The sequence below is a fragment of the Pristis pectinata genome, chromosome 26 (genome assembly GCF_009764475.1).
Source record: "Pristis pectinata isolate sPriPec2 chromosome 26, sPriPec2.1.pri, whole genome shotgun sequence".
NCBI lineage: Eukaryota > Metazoa > Chordata > Chondrichthyes > Rhinopristiformes > Pristidae > Pristis > Pristis pectinata.
The window spans coordinates 21,538,888-21,555,642 of NC_067430.1; the positions used below are offsets into that span (position 1 = coordinate 21,538,888).

Below are 16,755 nucleotides of genomic sequence, written 5' to 3' on the forward strand. Positions count from 1 at the left end.
AAGGTAATCAATTATAATTCAAAATTAACTGAAGAGAACAAAACAAGCTCAATGTTGTATACAGTATTCCATGACAAAATTATAGGAGGATATAGAGATTTCAAAAATAACCCATTCTTTGCTATTATAACAGATAGATGTGGTATAATGTACAAGAGTTTTTAGCAGCACGGCAGAGAATGACTTTTTCCCTATACCCTTCTTTTCTCATTTCTCTCTAAACATACACAACTGAATGGTAGGCAAACAACAAGCCCACATCTGACAATGATCTCCTTGACCTAGTGGGTCCACGAATCCACTTGGGAAGATCCACCCATCTGTTTCTTCTTTCTCCCCTACAAGGAAATGTTATACTATCACTTCATATTGCCCTGTCTACCTGCACCGCATTTATATGACATGAATTTTTAAATCGGTACCAGTGTTCTCATATTACAGTATGTTGTGATGAGGTTATCATATGCAGTCTGACTGGGATTTAAGGTAGAACTCCAGAATTTTATCTCCTTTGACTAACAGGCAAAGCCAAGTACAAGCAAATTACCAACTGTTGTGTGCGCAAATCTGCAACTGCTCAACAGAAGGAATAAAGATACAGAGGCCGTAACAGCGTTGCTCTGTATCAAATCATATTATTCATTTCCGTGCAGTGGAGCAGATTGAATGGGGGATGGATGAAGAGAGAAGCTCAATACAGTAAAAATTAGCATTAGCAATGGATTACAAATACATCACCATCTGCTTCGGATGATAAGTCATGCACGCATTACATTCCAGTAAAGCTGCAAAAATATTTCTAATCATGTTCATTCATCCACAGTAAATCAAATAATACCTTCCAGTAAAATATCCATAAAGATAAACAGTTGGAATGGTTTACTAATAGATACCAGATCAAACAATTGACTTCTGAGTAAATAGCAAAAATGCATAATGCACCTGCTTACATTTTTATAATCACTTTACAAGACAAATCTATCCAAGAGCTACTGACACAATTCATTGTCTTTAAAAATATAACATTAAATATCTTTGAACCATGTTGATGACTTTGTTTAAAATAATATAGTACTGCATTTAACACTGTTTAAAATGACGGTATAGCTTCTGAGTCACCCATTTGTGCTCAGTTGGTTACCATAACCACCGCCAGATAACACTCAGCTGAATCACCTGACTTTCCACCCATCTAGCTGAGATTGCTAGGTGCCAGCTAATATGGTGCACAGAGACAGCATTTAAACAAAATGTGCCTGCTAAAATGCTTTTCTCACAACATCACTTTGAAATGGATGGCCTTATCCTGGCATTAACTGCTACATCCTTTGTCTTGGTAAAGATTTTTGGAACCAGCTAAGGATACAAAGGTCAAATTGAGGCTCCCAGAAGCTAGGTTCTTGGAATAAAAAGTCAGAAATGTGCAGGTGTAGGCCACGTGGCCCTTCAAGCCTTGCTGCCATTTACCAAGATCATGGCTAATCTTCCAGAACTATTCCCATATACCTAGAGTCCCTTAATGAACAGAATAACTCAGCTTCCACAGCCGTTCAGGATAAAGAATTCCCAAAATTCACTGGACTCAAGTGAAGAAATTTCTTCTGTGTAATCAAACCTTCGTAATAAAGGCTAACATACCATTAATCCTAATTGTTTGCTCAACCTGCATGACCAAGTGATTTGTGTCCAAGGACACAGCTCCTTTTATGCACCAACATCTTTACATCAGCACCTCATAATCCGCTTGGGTAGACTACAGCCCAATGGTATGAACATTAGTTTTTTCCCATATCAGGAAACCTACTCCCCGTGTCCCTTTGCCACTGCCACCGGTCACCCAGGGTCTCTCTCCTTTTGTTCACCTTTTCCATCCACCCCACCTCTTCTTGTTACCGAGATTCATTGATTCCCCCCCCATCTGGCTCCATCTGCCCATCACCCATACACCTATCTGCCTGAGTTTCTTCTCTTTGTTTACCTTTGCTGTTTCCTCCCCCACCAGGCTCCATCTGCCCATCAGCCCCTCCTCATATGGTTTCATCTATCACCTACCAGCCTCTGCCTCACCATTCCTTCCCACTTCTATATATTGGCTATCTTCCCTCTACACTCTTAGTCCTGACGCAGGGTCTCGACCTGGAATATTGACCATCCCTTTACCTCCACCAATGCTGCTTGACCTACTGAGTTCTTCCAGCAGTTTATTTTTGCTCCAGATTCCAGCAGTTGCAGTCTCGTGTCTCCATCTTTAAATCTTACATCATTTAAAAATACTACTTTTTCTACCAAATCGAATGACTTCACATTTTCCACATTATGTTCCTTCATGTAGTTTGTCCACATCTCCCTACAGCCTCTCAGCATCTTCTTCAGAACCCATGTCACCACCTAGGTTTGAGTCATTGGAACATTTGCTTATATATTACACTTGATACCATCACCCATGTCACTGACATAGATTGTGAACATCTGGATCCACAGCACCTGTGGCACCCCAAGTCCACCAACCTTAAAATTATCTGTTTTTTCTCTTTGGGGAAATCAGCCATTTAGAACAGAAATAAAGAGAAATTTCCTTTCATATTGGCTGGAAATTTTTGAAATTCCCTTCAATGAGCAGATTCAAAGCTCAGGCTGGTAGATTTTTGGATACAAAGGATATTGGAGAAATGGTAAACAGGCAGAAAAATGTAATGCTGGATCAGTCAGAAAATGTAGTAGTACAGCAAGCTTGCAAGGTCTGTGTGGCCTCCTCCTGCTGAGAATCAAAGAACTGAAGAGAATTTACATCACAGGAGGTCACAATTTGACCTACTCTTTCTGTGCCAGTCAAGAAAGAGTTCTCCAACCTCATGTTAACTTCCAACACTGATCAGTAGCCCTGAAAGTCATGGTTCCTTGAAGTACACATCCAGGCAGTGAATTCCAGGTCCTCTGGGTGAAAAGAAAACTTTGCTCATTTTCCCTTTAATCTTTTTATCAATTAAATCTAAGCCCAGAGTTTTTTTAAACCCCTCAGCTAAAGGAACTAGGTCTTTCTCACTCAGTCTATCTTGGCCCCTCAAGTCACACCACAGATGCCTCCATTCCAAAGAAAACAATCCCAACTATCCAAATCTTACTCATAGTCAAAATTTTCCAGGCCAGGCAACATCTTCTTCAACCTCCACTGCATCTTCTCTAGTACATCCGATCTTTCCTGCAATGTAATGACCAGAGCTGTACACAAGCCTCAAGCTATGGTTAACAAGCATTATATGAAGGTCTAGCATAACCTCCATGTTATAGATTCAATAGAGTACTACAGCACAGAAACAGGCCCTTCAGCCCATCTAGTCAATGCCAACCTGATCTTCTGCCTAGTCCTATCTACTTGCAACTGGACCATATCCTTCCAAATTCCTCCAAAGCACGTACCTATCCAAACTTCTCTTAAATGTTACAATTGAACCCGCATCTACCACTTCCACTGGCAGCTCATTCCACACTCTTGTATGCTATGTTCTTGTATACTATGCCTCAGGTAAAAAGGTGTACATTAAGTCTTTTCAAACATCATATCTACATGCCCTGCTGCCTTTAAAGATCTATGGACATATACTGCAGGTTTCTTCTCCTCCACACTTCTCAATATCCTCTCATCTACCACATATTCCGTTATCTAATTACATTTCCCCACATACATTACTTCATATTTCTCTGAATTAACCTTTACTTGCCACTTTTCTACCCAGCTGACTAATTTATTCATGTTGAAACTGTGCTTGCTAATTTAAAACTAAATTTTTAGTCCAAGAAAACTTAAAAAAAAAATTCCAGTGACTCCAGCAATGGACACTTTTAGACATTTACAGTAGCCAGGTGGCATAATATTCACAAGCATTTTAAAAAATTGAAATGAACTGCAGTGAAACCTCAATATTGTTATGTTCATCATGAGGTAGAATTTGAAAGTATTAATAGTTCAAACAGTTAATTGCACCCTGTGTGGCATATCAAGAACCTGTGAAAATATATTTTTAAAAATCAGATAAAATACCCCTGACCTAAATGAAAAGTAAAACATTTCATTTGTGAACCATGTGACAGATTTGAAGCGGAAATAAAAATGATGAAAATACTTCATATGTCAGACAGCATTTGTGGAGAGAGAGAAAAATAGAGTTAACATTTCAACCCTGAGAAGACAATAAATTTAGGAATGCTATCAGGAACATTTCCTTCAAATAAAGAGTAAAGTTATGAAAATGGGCACTCAAGTTCCATTAAAGGCAAACACTGGAATGATTTAGGAACTAAATACTGAACAGGGTCATTCTGGATAAATGAATTAATTTGGCTGAACCATCTTGTATGTAATTACTTTGTAATCTTGTGGCTGCAGGTTTTCAAACAGTGTTAACTATATAATCGCAATTCACTGGGGCAGTTTCATGTAATGCAACATCTGATTAGGCTGCATAACACAATCTTCTCAAAGACACTATCCCTAAGTGCGATTGGGAATAATGTACTAACAGCACACTTCTCAATTTTTGCTTCAGGTCTCCATATACAGAGAACTGGGGAATGAGGAGAACAGTACACAAGTTTCACTGTGAAGAGGGTTGAGGACCACCAACTCTGCGAAGGTAAGGACTTGAGAAGGAAGCCAAAACTGATCATCCATTTAGCAGTTCTGGGTGAAAATGGCTGCAAATGATTCAGATTTACAATTATGAATCACTATTAGAGAAGTCCAGGGCAGGCTACTATAATTCAATGTAGAATCAGAGAAATTTATAAAACAAAAGAAGGTCAATCAGCCTATTCTGGAAGGTGGGAGGGGGAAGGTACAAGTGATGGGCACAAAATCTCCCGGCAGTAACCATCTACAACAAGGCAGAATCTGGTCATCTACTCTCGACATCCAAGTACTTCCTGCCTCCAGCAAACCTCCAGCAGTCCTGTAGTTATTTGTTGATAAAGGAACATAGGCATTTTTTCTGGTCTTCCTAGGCTCCTCATAATTTTATAAACATCAAATAAAACTAGTTCAAGGAAAGATATTTTTATCCCAATTCTTAAGTCTTGATGGTAGTGAAAGAAGTCTACACACACAAGTACAATCACATCCGTCCTATAAGCTGTCCAGATCAGAATACACTTTCCAAGGTTTAACAAGTGTTTTATACAGTTTTAGCATAACCTTCCATGATTAGCTGCATTTAATAAAGTACCTTAATACACCTTGTGTGTATAGACTGTTTGGCAAAAAGGCAAATGATTATCTTCTTATAAAAACTGAAGCCAACGGAATAAAAGTTTTTTTTTGGTTGGGGTGGGGTGTGAAGAAAGCAGGTGACAATCAGATTGGATAAGAAATTGTTTTGGGCACAGGAAACAGTAGGGATGAACATTTGTTTATTGGGCTAGAAAAAGATTGGTGCAGGAATCACTGCTTTCTCATTTACCCTTGGTTGTACAGGGACAACTTCAAAATTTGTAGACGACATATTTTGGAAATTTGCCAGCAATGTAGAGAGTACTTAAAGACTTGAAGAGGACAGGCTGATAAAGTGTTCATACAGAAATTTAAAATGAAGAAATGCAAAATGACACAACTTAATAGGAAGAACAAGGAGAAGCAAATAAAACAAACTGTATGATTACAAAGGGAGTGCAGGAACGGAGAGGGCTGGGGGGTGGGTGGGGTGAACAAGAGATTTCTGAGCAATGATCGACAGCTCAGTTTAAGGAGAAGACAGATAATCTAGCAGATCCACAATGGAGTTAAGTCAGATAAATACCAATAAAATAGAGGGAAGTGTTGCATGCAGAGATGCTAATAAATAGACACCAATGGATCAACTTTTTTTCTTTGAGGTCATGAGGAGCATTTCTCCTTCTCCTGGCCCCGCAATTTTTTTTAAAAGAAGTGATTTTTAAGGAGTCCTTAAACAACTTTCATTTAATGCAATTACTTCATAGTTATTGAAGTCACATTTTACCCAACATTGTCAAAATAAGCACCCCTTTTGGTATCCTCCCTTATGCACCAACTAAGATGAGGGATATCTAGTGTTGGCAACAGTAGTCACCCTAGCTTCTAGATTCTACCCTAGATTCTAGCTTGTGCATGGAAGCATTGATGCATTCAAGCTGCTAAATAAATTCAAGGGAAAAAATGAAAAAGATATATTGGAACTGTTAGATAAAACAGGACCTGAAGGGGCTCATTTGGAGACTAAATGCCAACACTGACTATTTGAGTGAAACTCTGCTTCTGAGCTGTTGATTCCATACAATTCTTTTATGTGGAAACTGGGATACGAAGGAAAAGTTAAACCAATAATATTTAAGCTGCACCCATGGAACTGTGTTAACATTGCAATTTAACTACAAGGATTATTAGTATTGAAAGTACAACAGTTATTTATTGAATAATGACTGAATCCAAAAGCTATTTTCTCATTCAAGTGTTAGGTTCTTCACATCACAAGGTAAATGTACAAGTTGAGCAGTAGCCTATTGCCTTCCAATGCATTCAAAGCAAAGCAAATTGCCTCTGTTCAGTAATCTTCAACAACTCCATTTAGGTTCAGAAACTCTGCATAAGGGTTATAAGTCTATGGGCAATCATTTCACAGCACATATTATTGCATTTAAAAACTGAGACTTCCCAACCTCTGGTTGGAGTGTTACCTTACATAAAGATTGATGTTTGTAGTCCTTAGAGATCAATCATCCCAACTGCAGGAATCAATGGAAATGCTAGTGTCCTTGGTCTGACTTCTTCAGCTGCTTTATAAAAGACTTTCCCCCAAATTAAGCTCAGAAGTGGGGATACTTGCTAATAATTGTGCAATGTTCAATTACATTGCAACGCCTTTGAAAATGAAGCTGCATGCAATGAGACCATGACAGCATCATGTGCCAATCAATAACCAACTTCAAGAGAAAGTCCATCCATTTGCTATTAACTTTTGCATGTTGTTAGAAACTGAAATAGGCCATCCTGCATACATGAAGTCCTAGACAACAGTCAGGCATGGGCATTTAAGTGGCAAGTAACATTCAGGCCACAATTTGCCAGTCAATGACCATCTCAAACATGAACGACTAACCAGCTACCCTTAATATTCAAAAACACTGCCATCACCATCCTTGGGTTCACTGCTGACGAGAAATTTAATAGACAGAACCAGTCACGTAAGAAAGATATGCTTAACAATACTGTTGAGTGAATGGTTCAGTTATGTCAAGAAAAGTATATAAATAATAGGCTCAGAATCTAAAATTATGACTCAGCTCAGAGTATGACCACTTTTTATTTAATCTTGCCCCCATCCCATTTTCTTACATGCCCACTGCCTTCTGCATTCACCTCTGGAAAAAAAAATGTCATTTGTAGTGGGTTGCCTAATACAGTAAACATGCATTTTTCTGCTATTTGTGCATCTGGAATTCTTATGGAACCAGCAAAAATTTCTAAGAATATTAAGCAATTTCATAAAATGCTCAATTTTATTTCAAGGTGTTTTGAAAAGTAAATGTGAAAAGACATTTATTAACATTTATACATAAGGGCAGTGCAGTTGTGGGCAGATTAGCAGCAACATCCTAGCAATGTTTTTCTTGAACAATTCTCACGCAACCGGTATATTCATGCGACCAGCATCCCCCATGGATGCCGGATGGCTGAGACTATACTGTACTTCAGATGAGCCAAAATCTTCTCCATTTAAACTAAATATCAAATCCTGTCTTCCAAAGTCTGTTCCCTGAGCAGCAATTTTCATCCATCTCCCTGGGAAGCCACTTAGGTTAAAACAGACCAAATATCTTATTTAGTCTCCATCACAAAGACCATGTTCTTTTTGCCGTCATCCATCCCCATATTTGCTACTGGAATTTCTCGAAGACTCTACTGGCTGGTCTCCCATTCCCTAACTTATCTGAAATTCTGAAGCTGGCACTGTCTTTGTACTCCTTTTCCATCAACCCTCTTCCCCCCTCTCCTCCAACCCGACACCCACTTCCCCAGCCAATACTTTGCTCCCAGGTGCAGCAATAAAACAGATTTAAAATGATCATTTTCATGATCAAATAACATCATGCTATCAGCCCTTCCCCATTTTCCAAACTCCACCATCACTACCATCAAGGCATGCATTCAATAATCTGGGTCAACTTCTGGAAATTCTCGAAACCTCAACACATTTCATCCTTACACTCTAATAAAGTGTTTAGTCATTTATCCTGATAATAGCTTTATTATCTCAGTGTCAACTTTTGTCCAAGTACATATCTGTAAGCCACATTGGCTTGTTTTCCCACATGATAAAAGACTTCCATTTATATGGTATCCATTTCTAATAATTTTGAATGATGTATTACTCTGCCATCTCAATAAGCACCAATAATGTGGTGAGGAAAACACAGCCAATACTTTAAAAGTACTGTATTATGAAAGCATAAATTTCATTGTCTCAAAATACAACATCTCAAATGGGAATGTAGATTGAATTTAAGTGTTAGGTTGCTATCTATGCTGCACTTTGATATTAATCTAAACACATATGAGCCAGCATTAAATATTAAGCCCACCGCACTGATGGCCACTGGAGTAAATAATGCAGAAAACACCAGTTAATGATCCTCTTTATTCCCAAGTTAAATACACGTTCTGAACATTTTTTTGCATTACATTCAAGCAGGACTAACTCTGAAGGCACATGGTGTTTAGAATAAAGCAAGATGATTGTTAATGTGCAAACAACTAATGGAACTACATAATGATTCACTCACTCTGTTAAATCGTTTGGCTTGGAAGAGATGTCCATTCACACGGTAGAGCTTCCGCCATCTTCTTGCCCCACGCCTATAGATTGATTCTAGAAAAGAAACAAAAAAGATACAAAGCATCAGCATAATAGTATTTCCCTTCTGGCAACTGATTAGTAAGCAAGATGCTGCACGAGGCGCAAGCCCATCCCTCACTCTGTGTCACATCCAATCTCACACAGTATGAGCAAATAGCAGTAGAATCACGGAAACACAGTGATGAAATGCTGCAAAGAAGGGAAAAAATCCTTATCATTGCCTGACTCTGTGCCTCATCCACATACCTTTATTTTAGTTTTATAACAATTCCAGTGGTGCTGCTGTCATTTGAAAATGCAACTAAAATAAAGAAAATGCATGATGTGTATCTGGAAGTATCCTTGGCTACAGCAGTTATTATTGGGATATAATCACCTGGGAGTACAAGAGAAACATTAATCATTGTTCTCTTGAACACTCAATTTTTGCCTTACTTTATTCAAGGCTGAAAATAAGAATGAAATACAATATAATGCTGTGAAATTTTGTTACTGCAACAATTAAATCCAGCAACCTATTTGTAAACATAAACTCTTCTTGCTGGTGGCAAGGATATGGTGGAAAATTCAACTGATTTCTACAACTCATACACAATGAGCAAAAGTTTTAAAAACATGACATGTTTAACTCTTTTATATTTAGTTAACTCAAAAGGATGGAAGACATGAATTTCTGCAACACTCAACGCATGATGATTTGTTTTAAAGCCAACTAATTACATTTGAAATGCATTCCCTGCTGCATAGAGAAATAAAACGGAATCAAATGAAAAAGCAATTCAGTTGGTGTAGGCATCAGATTCCTAAAATTATCTACAAATGACGAACACTTCATTTCTATATATGTATATCTAGTAGAAAAGGGAAAGTTAAACTGATTAAAATCACAAAACTCTGCATTCAGTTCCTCTTCCTAGAACTATATTCACTGATAATTACAGCATGGAAACAGCTTTGTTGTTTGTGAAATGGCTTTCTCTACTTGGTGAAATCCTATCCTCCTGCTTGCTCATCATACCCTTTAACATTCCTTGTATTTCATCATTTAATTACCCTATTACTGAACAATGCTTCAACACAAGAGTTCTATATCCTAATCATCTTGTTCAAAAATTTTATCCAATTTTCCCTTCAACTGTTATTTGTGGTAAACTTAAATTTGTGCCCCTTTCACTAATCAATCCATCATAAACCAGTAACCAGAAAAGCCATCAGGTAAACTCTTACCTCAGTAGCTCCAGTGAAACTAAAACACACCTGTTTCTTCTTACATTTGATCAATCATTTTTGATAACATCCTGTTGAATCTTTGCTGCATAACTTCATTTATGACCACGTTACCAAAGCAGTTTTTAGCTTCTTAACACTGCTGAGAAACTCGATCCAAGCTGGTAGGCTAAATCTGCTACTAAGTAGCATCAGAACATTGTTCTCTGCTTCTGAAATTAATTCTATTGTGTAATTTTGTACTCAATGATATGAAGGGTGTTGGTATAGGGTTATGGAACATTCCAGAATGCATTCTTAGCAGCAAAACATTCCTGGGTCATGTGCATTCAGATTAGCTGCAGAGTTGCTTGCAGCTTTCATCTATTAGCAAGCTTTCATAACTCACGATGTCCTGTAGTGCTTGACAGTTAATGAATTACTTTTGAAAGAGTCACTTTTGTAATGTGGGTAATGCAGCAAGCAATCTGCAGACAGCAAGTCCCCACACGCATGATAATGAATAGATCATTTATTGAAATATTGAACACTGATTGAAATATTAGCCAGGACCCTTGGGATAACTTTCCTGGCTCCTCTTTGACACAGTGCATCAGATCTTTTACATCCGCCGAAGAGGGAAGACACTCTTCCAACAATGTAGGATTCCCTCATTACTGCACACAATATCTGAGATGCTCCTGCCTCTGTTTGACAAAACATACATAGCAAAGATGCACAAGATGGCAAGGTCAAGAGGCTGGTTATGAATGTTGCTTGGAAAGTATATTAACAGAGAAATTAGAGAGTATAATAAAGTTAGGAGGAGAAAAACATGATGAATAGAGATGGAGATTAAAATCATTGATAATAAGTCACTCAATGCTGATGGTTCCTTTCTTCACACAAATCCAGAACATGATAACAAGACTACTGAACCGAGAGGCCCAGGGAAGAGATTACTGCCATGCCTTTTCCCATCTTCACTGCAAATGAATACAGGTCTACATTTCAATTGGATTCAATAGGGAGTAATCATGAATTACAACATAATATTTATTTCACCAAAGAAATTGTTGTTAATTACAGTCATTTCACCATTGACTCAAGTTGGGTAGCTAATTACAGACATGAAACCTTCCCTGTCAATAGGGCTCCTAACAAGATTATGTAGGATAAATATATTTTCCAATGAGCAAAAATCAATAGTTATGTGCATTTGTTGGCCTTGTTTCTGAGCTAGGTAACATTTCATATGAAAATGCAACACAGAATCATTATAGAAACCTTAGAAATAGTGATTTCCACCACAGTTCTATTTCTTCTCAAAATGCACTTATTTCTCAATTAATTATATGATTCTGACTGTATTATACCTATGACTTTTAAGTAGTTAAGAATTGTAATCATTCTCACTTCTTCAAGCAACTCAATTACCACAGCCAGCATTCAAGCACCCTCAATTTCTACTTCAATTCAGGTAACAAAAGAAAACATACTGCAAAGCAAGTGGCGAATTTCTTATAGATTTTTCCAAATTGTGAAGCTAAGTCTTTCAGAGGGAGTCTTTAGCATGCACTTGTTTTGAAATATTGCTAACTTGTGAGTTATTCTTGTTACATCCAGCACTCTGAGCCATATAACAACAGGATTTTTCTGAGCTCTGCCATGGAAAGAGATTACGGGACAGAGGAAAATATCCAAGGATGTGCTTGAAGCCTCGAAGAAATGCAACATCCCCCAACTTCTAGAAATCTCCAGCTCAAAGTGGAGAAGGAGCATTAAGACCACGCAGACCATGCAATGGGAACAATCAGAGGCCCTGTGTAAGCAGCAGAGAAAGTGGGCCATTTCACAAATTATCCTGCCCACCTTGTCTGTCACCTCTTGCCCTGGATTTACGATTTCCACACTGGACTCCTTAGCCACCTCAAAACCCACAAAAAGAGTGGAAGTCATCCTTGATCCAAAGAAGCTGATGATGATGATGATTGGGCAACACACTCACCTGTCAGAAGGATGAAAGTTCAACTCTTTTTCCACTATACATGTATCTGGCTTTCAATTGCCTAAATGATTTTAATTCCATTAAGTTTGAACCTTGGCTAACATTTATGTTCTGCTGTGCTATTGGAGGTGCAATATTTACACAGATGCTAAAGCAAAATCCTGTCTCCCTTCTCAGGCAGATAAAAGGAAAATCAGGGTAACAATTTTGAAGAAAAACTATGAGATGAGGAATTTCTCTTTTTTGAGAGTGGTGAATCATTACAATTTTTAAATCCAAAGGGCTGTAGATACTGAGTCATTAAATAGTTTCAAGGCCGAGAGAGAATTTTGGATTAGTAGGGCACCTGGGTTGTGGGGATCAAACAGGAAGGTGAAGGTGAGGCTAAAGATCAAATCAGCCATGGTCTGACTGAAGTGGAGGAGGTGGTTCCTTGGTCTGCATTCCCTATTCCTACTTCTGTTATGTTTGTATGTTCTTAAAACAGGGGACCACAACCTGGAGTCTTAGTGAATATTTAACCATCAATCAACATACTTAAAAAGTTTAACTGGCCATTTTTAAAAACAATTTAATTGGTTATGTGACTGCAACATACAAAATAGCTGCTGTGGTTCTGATACCACCATGGTGATTACAGCTATTGAAATAATTTTCAAGTGTAAAGTGCTGAGATTGCAAAATGTGCTACATAAATGAATTGCTTGTTTCCATGCTCTGTGCGCTATTTAAGGCGAGTTTCTAAATATGGGGAAGCTCTAACTGGCTAAACTCTGAACTCAAAATGTATAGATCCTCCTGTGTGAAACCTGTTCTCATAACTTAATCAGTTTGCCCTGGAAACTTTCAATGAATCTTACATTGCACCAACTCCAAAGCCAAAATACCCTTCAGATAGAGTGCCCAAAACAGAACACAGAACCCCTGTACTTCCCTGGTCCTCCATGACACCCAGCTACCCCACTCTGAGTAAATAATCTCATTAGCATATAGCATATGAAAACAGGCAACCAGCCCAACAAATCCATCCTGGTTTCTGCACACACAAGTCGCCCATTAACCTGTCTAGCTCATCTTACATTATCAGCATGCCCATTCCTTTGTTTTTTGATATCATCTAGTTCTCTTTAGTTAACTTTAAGCTACCTGTCAAATGCAGTTACTGCGGTACCAGGCCTCATGTTAATCACACCCCTTAAACTTTTGTATAGTCTACCATATGGGACCTTAACAAAATGCTTTAAAAATCCAAGTATATCATATATTTTCTTTTTCAACCCTCTCAAAGAATTTCAATTTCATCAGTTTAGATCTCAAATCAGAAATGGACAACTTCACACAGTTGATCAGATCATCTTTTCATTTCAGACATCAAGCTTTGCAATAAAACACACCTTCTTGATCTATTAAAACATTAACAATCCCTCATGTCCACAAAACTGACATTGTGCTGGCATTTTTAGACACAAATTTCAGTTTGATACTTATAAAGATAAACCCTGTCACAGATGTCCATTTTTCACAAGAATATAGGAGGTTGACAAACAGCTAAGAGGACTTTAAAAGATTTAAAGAAAACAATTAGTGAGCAGACTGGACAACAACCTAGCTTCATATAATACACTTCATCTCAAAGCTCATAAGCTTCTGCACAAGACCATCAACAAGATTTGACACAGTGCTACACAAGGCAAGATAAGGAGCAATAAGGAGCATTTGGTCAAAATGGAAGATTTTAAAGAGCACACCCCTCCTGTGAGCTGACGAATCCCAAATATGCGACTGCTTTAACTCTATTAAAACGACAAATAGTTAGATGCAATGCCTGTATCCCTTCCTCCCAGTATGCTCTCAATCAGAGCCCAAAACTACTTGTGACAATATTTTATAAACTCCTGCCAGCATTTTCCCTATTTCAGCTTGTAAGATCAGTGTACCTGAAATTCATATGGTTGGTTCATTGTCGAGTTTAGCAATCCCCTCAATCACTTTAACTAAGGCAGAATGAATTCCTCCAGGCAAAGTTCAGTATTTGGTGATAGTCTGATTTGGGTGGCTACATCTTCTCTGATTTATCCTCAAGCAGATTAAGAGTTGTTCAAGTTTTCCTTTGAAAGTTTAAGCCTGGGATATTGGCTGGATCAATTACCAGGTGGCATTTGGTCATGTTTGCAGTCAACCAAGAATCAGATTTATTATCACTGACATATGACATGAAATTTGTTGTTTTGCGGCAGCAATACAGTGCAAAGACAAAAATCTATGAAGTACAAAACTAAATAAATAGTGGAAAAAAAACATATAATGAGGTAGTGTTCATGGATCATTCAGAAATTTGATGGTGGAGGGGAAGAAGCTGTTGCTGAATTGTTGAGTTTGGGTCACCTTCAAGAGGTCAGGCTATTAGTTTGTAGGATTACGTTGTGACTAGATATAACAAATTCTCTTATAAAATCTCTACCTGATTGGAAATATATTACAAATCTCAAATCTACAATCTCATTGTGACACAGCAAACAGCTGACATAATGCTGTAAATACAAACAGAAAATACTCATCATTTCAGGAAGAATCTGTGGAAAGAGAAGCAACATTAATGTTTTAAGTCAAAGACCCTTCATCAGAAATGGAAAAGAGAAAAAAATTAATTAGTTTTAAGTTGCAGAGAGAGTGGGGGCAGACATATAGGACAAATGGAATATCTTTGACAGAGTGGGGGTGGAATTGCCTTGGTGATATGTTATTGATGAACCTATCTGATTCAATGAAATAATGAGGGCTGTTAGGAAAAACACAAAATAACATATAAGAGATCAGAAATGCACATCAGAGTTATAGGAAATGCCCAGCAGGTCAATCCATGTCCATGGGCAGAGGAAAAACTGAGATAATATAACAGATGGATAACCTGTCGCAAAACAAATATTGATTACAAGCTCAGAGACTCCCACAGATATCTCTATCACACTTCCTTATGTCCTGCCTCCATGCACTCACTTCCTTATTTCTATTTCAATGATTGCAATTTTCCACTTAAGTTTCTGAGATGCCTTCCTATTCTTCTTAACCATATGTCTTCCCCTTGTTGGATTCGACTGTTTTAATTTGTTTTTTTTTAAACATGTATAGTGTTTAATACACCTCGTGGCTGCACGAGGAATGGCCGCTTCCTAGCTTATTCGTTCATCCATTAGGTGAATATGTGTTTTTTCATTGGCTGGTTTTGCCACAGGTAGCTAACAGGTTTCCTGATTGGACTATTGTTAGCTAAGGAGTACCTCTTATTTCAGGTATAAAAGGAGTCGTTTTTCATTAATCACTCTCTTGCTCTCTTCTCCCCCCCTCAGCCCTAGCTCATCTTTAGTTCCTTTTGTCTCGGCTCATCTCCTAGTAGTAAAACTAGTGCCATGTGCTCTGTGACTGTTTCTTTGTTTTAAACTTTTCCAATAAAACTTTGTGAAGCACCAAGTTGTTTTCAGCTCATTCCTGGACTCCTGAAAGAACCTGCAGATTTGAAAATAACCAGATCCAACACCCTCTACCATAGTTGACAGAGAACCTGACCATGCTTCATCTATTTCCAGCACCTCTGATCTCACTCCATCTCCTCCGGGACAATGCAAGGATAGATTTCCCATGGTCCTCGCTTTCTGTGCACCAACTTTCATATTCCATGGACCAATCATTTGCAATTTCTGCTACCTTCAATGAAATTCTACCACCATTTACATCATCCCCTCCCTTCTTCTTTCACTATTCTGAAGGGACTCTTCCCTTCACAATACCCTGATCCACTCTTCTATCTCCATCATCCACTCTCCCCATGGCACCTTCACATGCAATTTCAGGAAGTGTAACACCTGCTCTTTTATCTCTACCCTTGCCCCCCTCCCCCATCCAGGAACCCAAATAGTCCTTCCAGGTGAAATGGTGATTCACTTGTAAAGTTTACAACCTAGTGTACTGCTTTTGGTGCTCACAATGTGCTCACCACTACATTAGAGTAACCGAAAGCAGATTGGGTGACTGTTTTTGCAAAGCACTTTTGTTCAGTTTTTTCAGTGGTGACCCTGAACTGCCAGCTGCTTCTTACTTTAGTTCTTCATCCCAGTCCTACCTCTCCGCCTGTAGCTTCCTGCATTGTTCCAGTGAGTTCCAATGAATGCTTGAGCAATAGAACCCTATCTTCAGCCTGCACGAGCTGCAGCCTTCAGGACTCAACACCAAATTCAACAATTTCAGATAACTCACTTTCTCTATTTGCACAAGAACTAGCAATTCTATTATAAACTTCCATCTACAGTATTAACTCAGTTTTTCTTTCTTCACTGACACTGCCTGATCTGCTGGATAGTTCCTACAACTCTGACCTGTATTGCACAGCCTTTGCATGTTTTCTCTCTTTATCTAACGATCCTCAATCTATAAACCAGATGGCTTCATCAACAACTTCCTGCTCACCACTGCAATCCTGACTCCACTTTATTAGAGGGATTCCCTTTATGCTATCCCTATCTCCCCCACCCTCAGCAATTTAATACTAACTCACTTGATCTTATTACAATGCCCTTACTAGTTTATCACGTCTTCTCATAACCCGGGCCACAGAGTGATGTAGTAGCTAGTGTTGCTTTCTCATAGCCCCACACCTGGATTCAACCGACCTCAAATGTTGTC

General features: G+C 38.4%; 1 protein-coding gene across 2 annotated transcripts in view; it reads right to left on the reverse strand.

The window, feature by feature from the left end:
- Window positions 1-16,755, reverse strand: part of prkcz (protein kinase C, zeta) — a 303,127-nt gene that overhangs the window by 153,422 nt on the left and 132,950 nt on the right. For both annotated transcript variants that reach the window (XM_052039280.1, XM_052039279.1), the window contains exon 5: window positions 8,791-8,876. In XM_052039280.1, coding sequence (XP_051895240.1) covers window positions 8,791-8,876 — 86 coding nt within the window. The remainder of the gene's footprint in view (window positions 1-8,790; window positions 8,877-16,755) is intronic.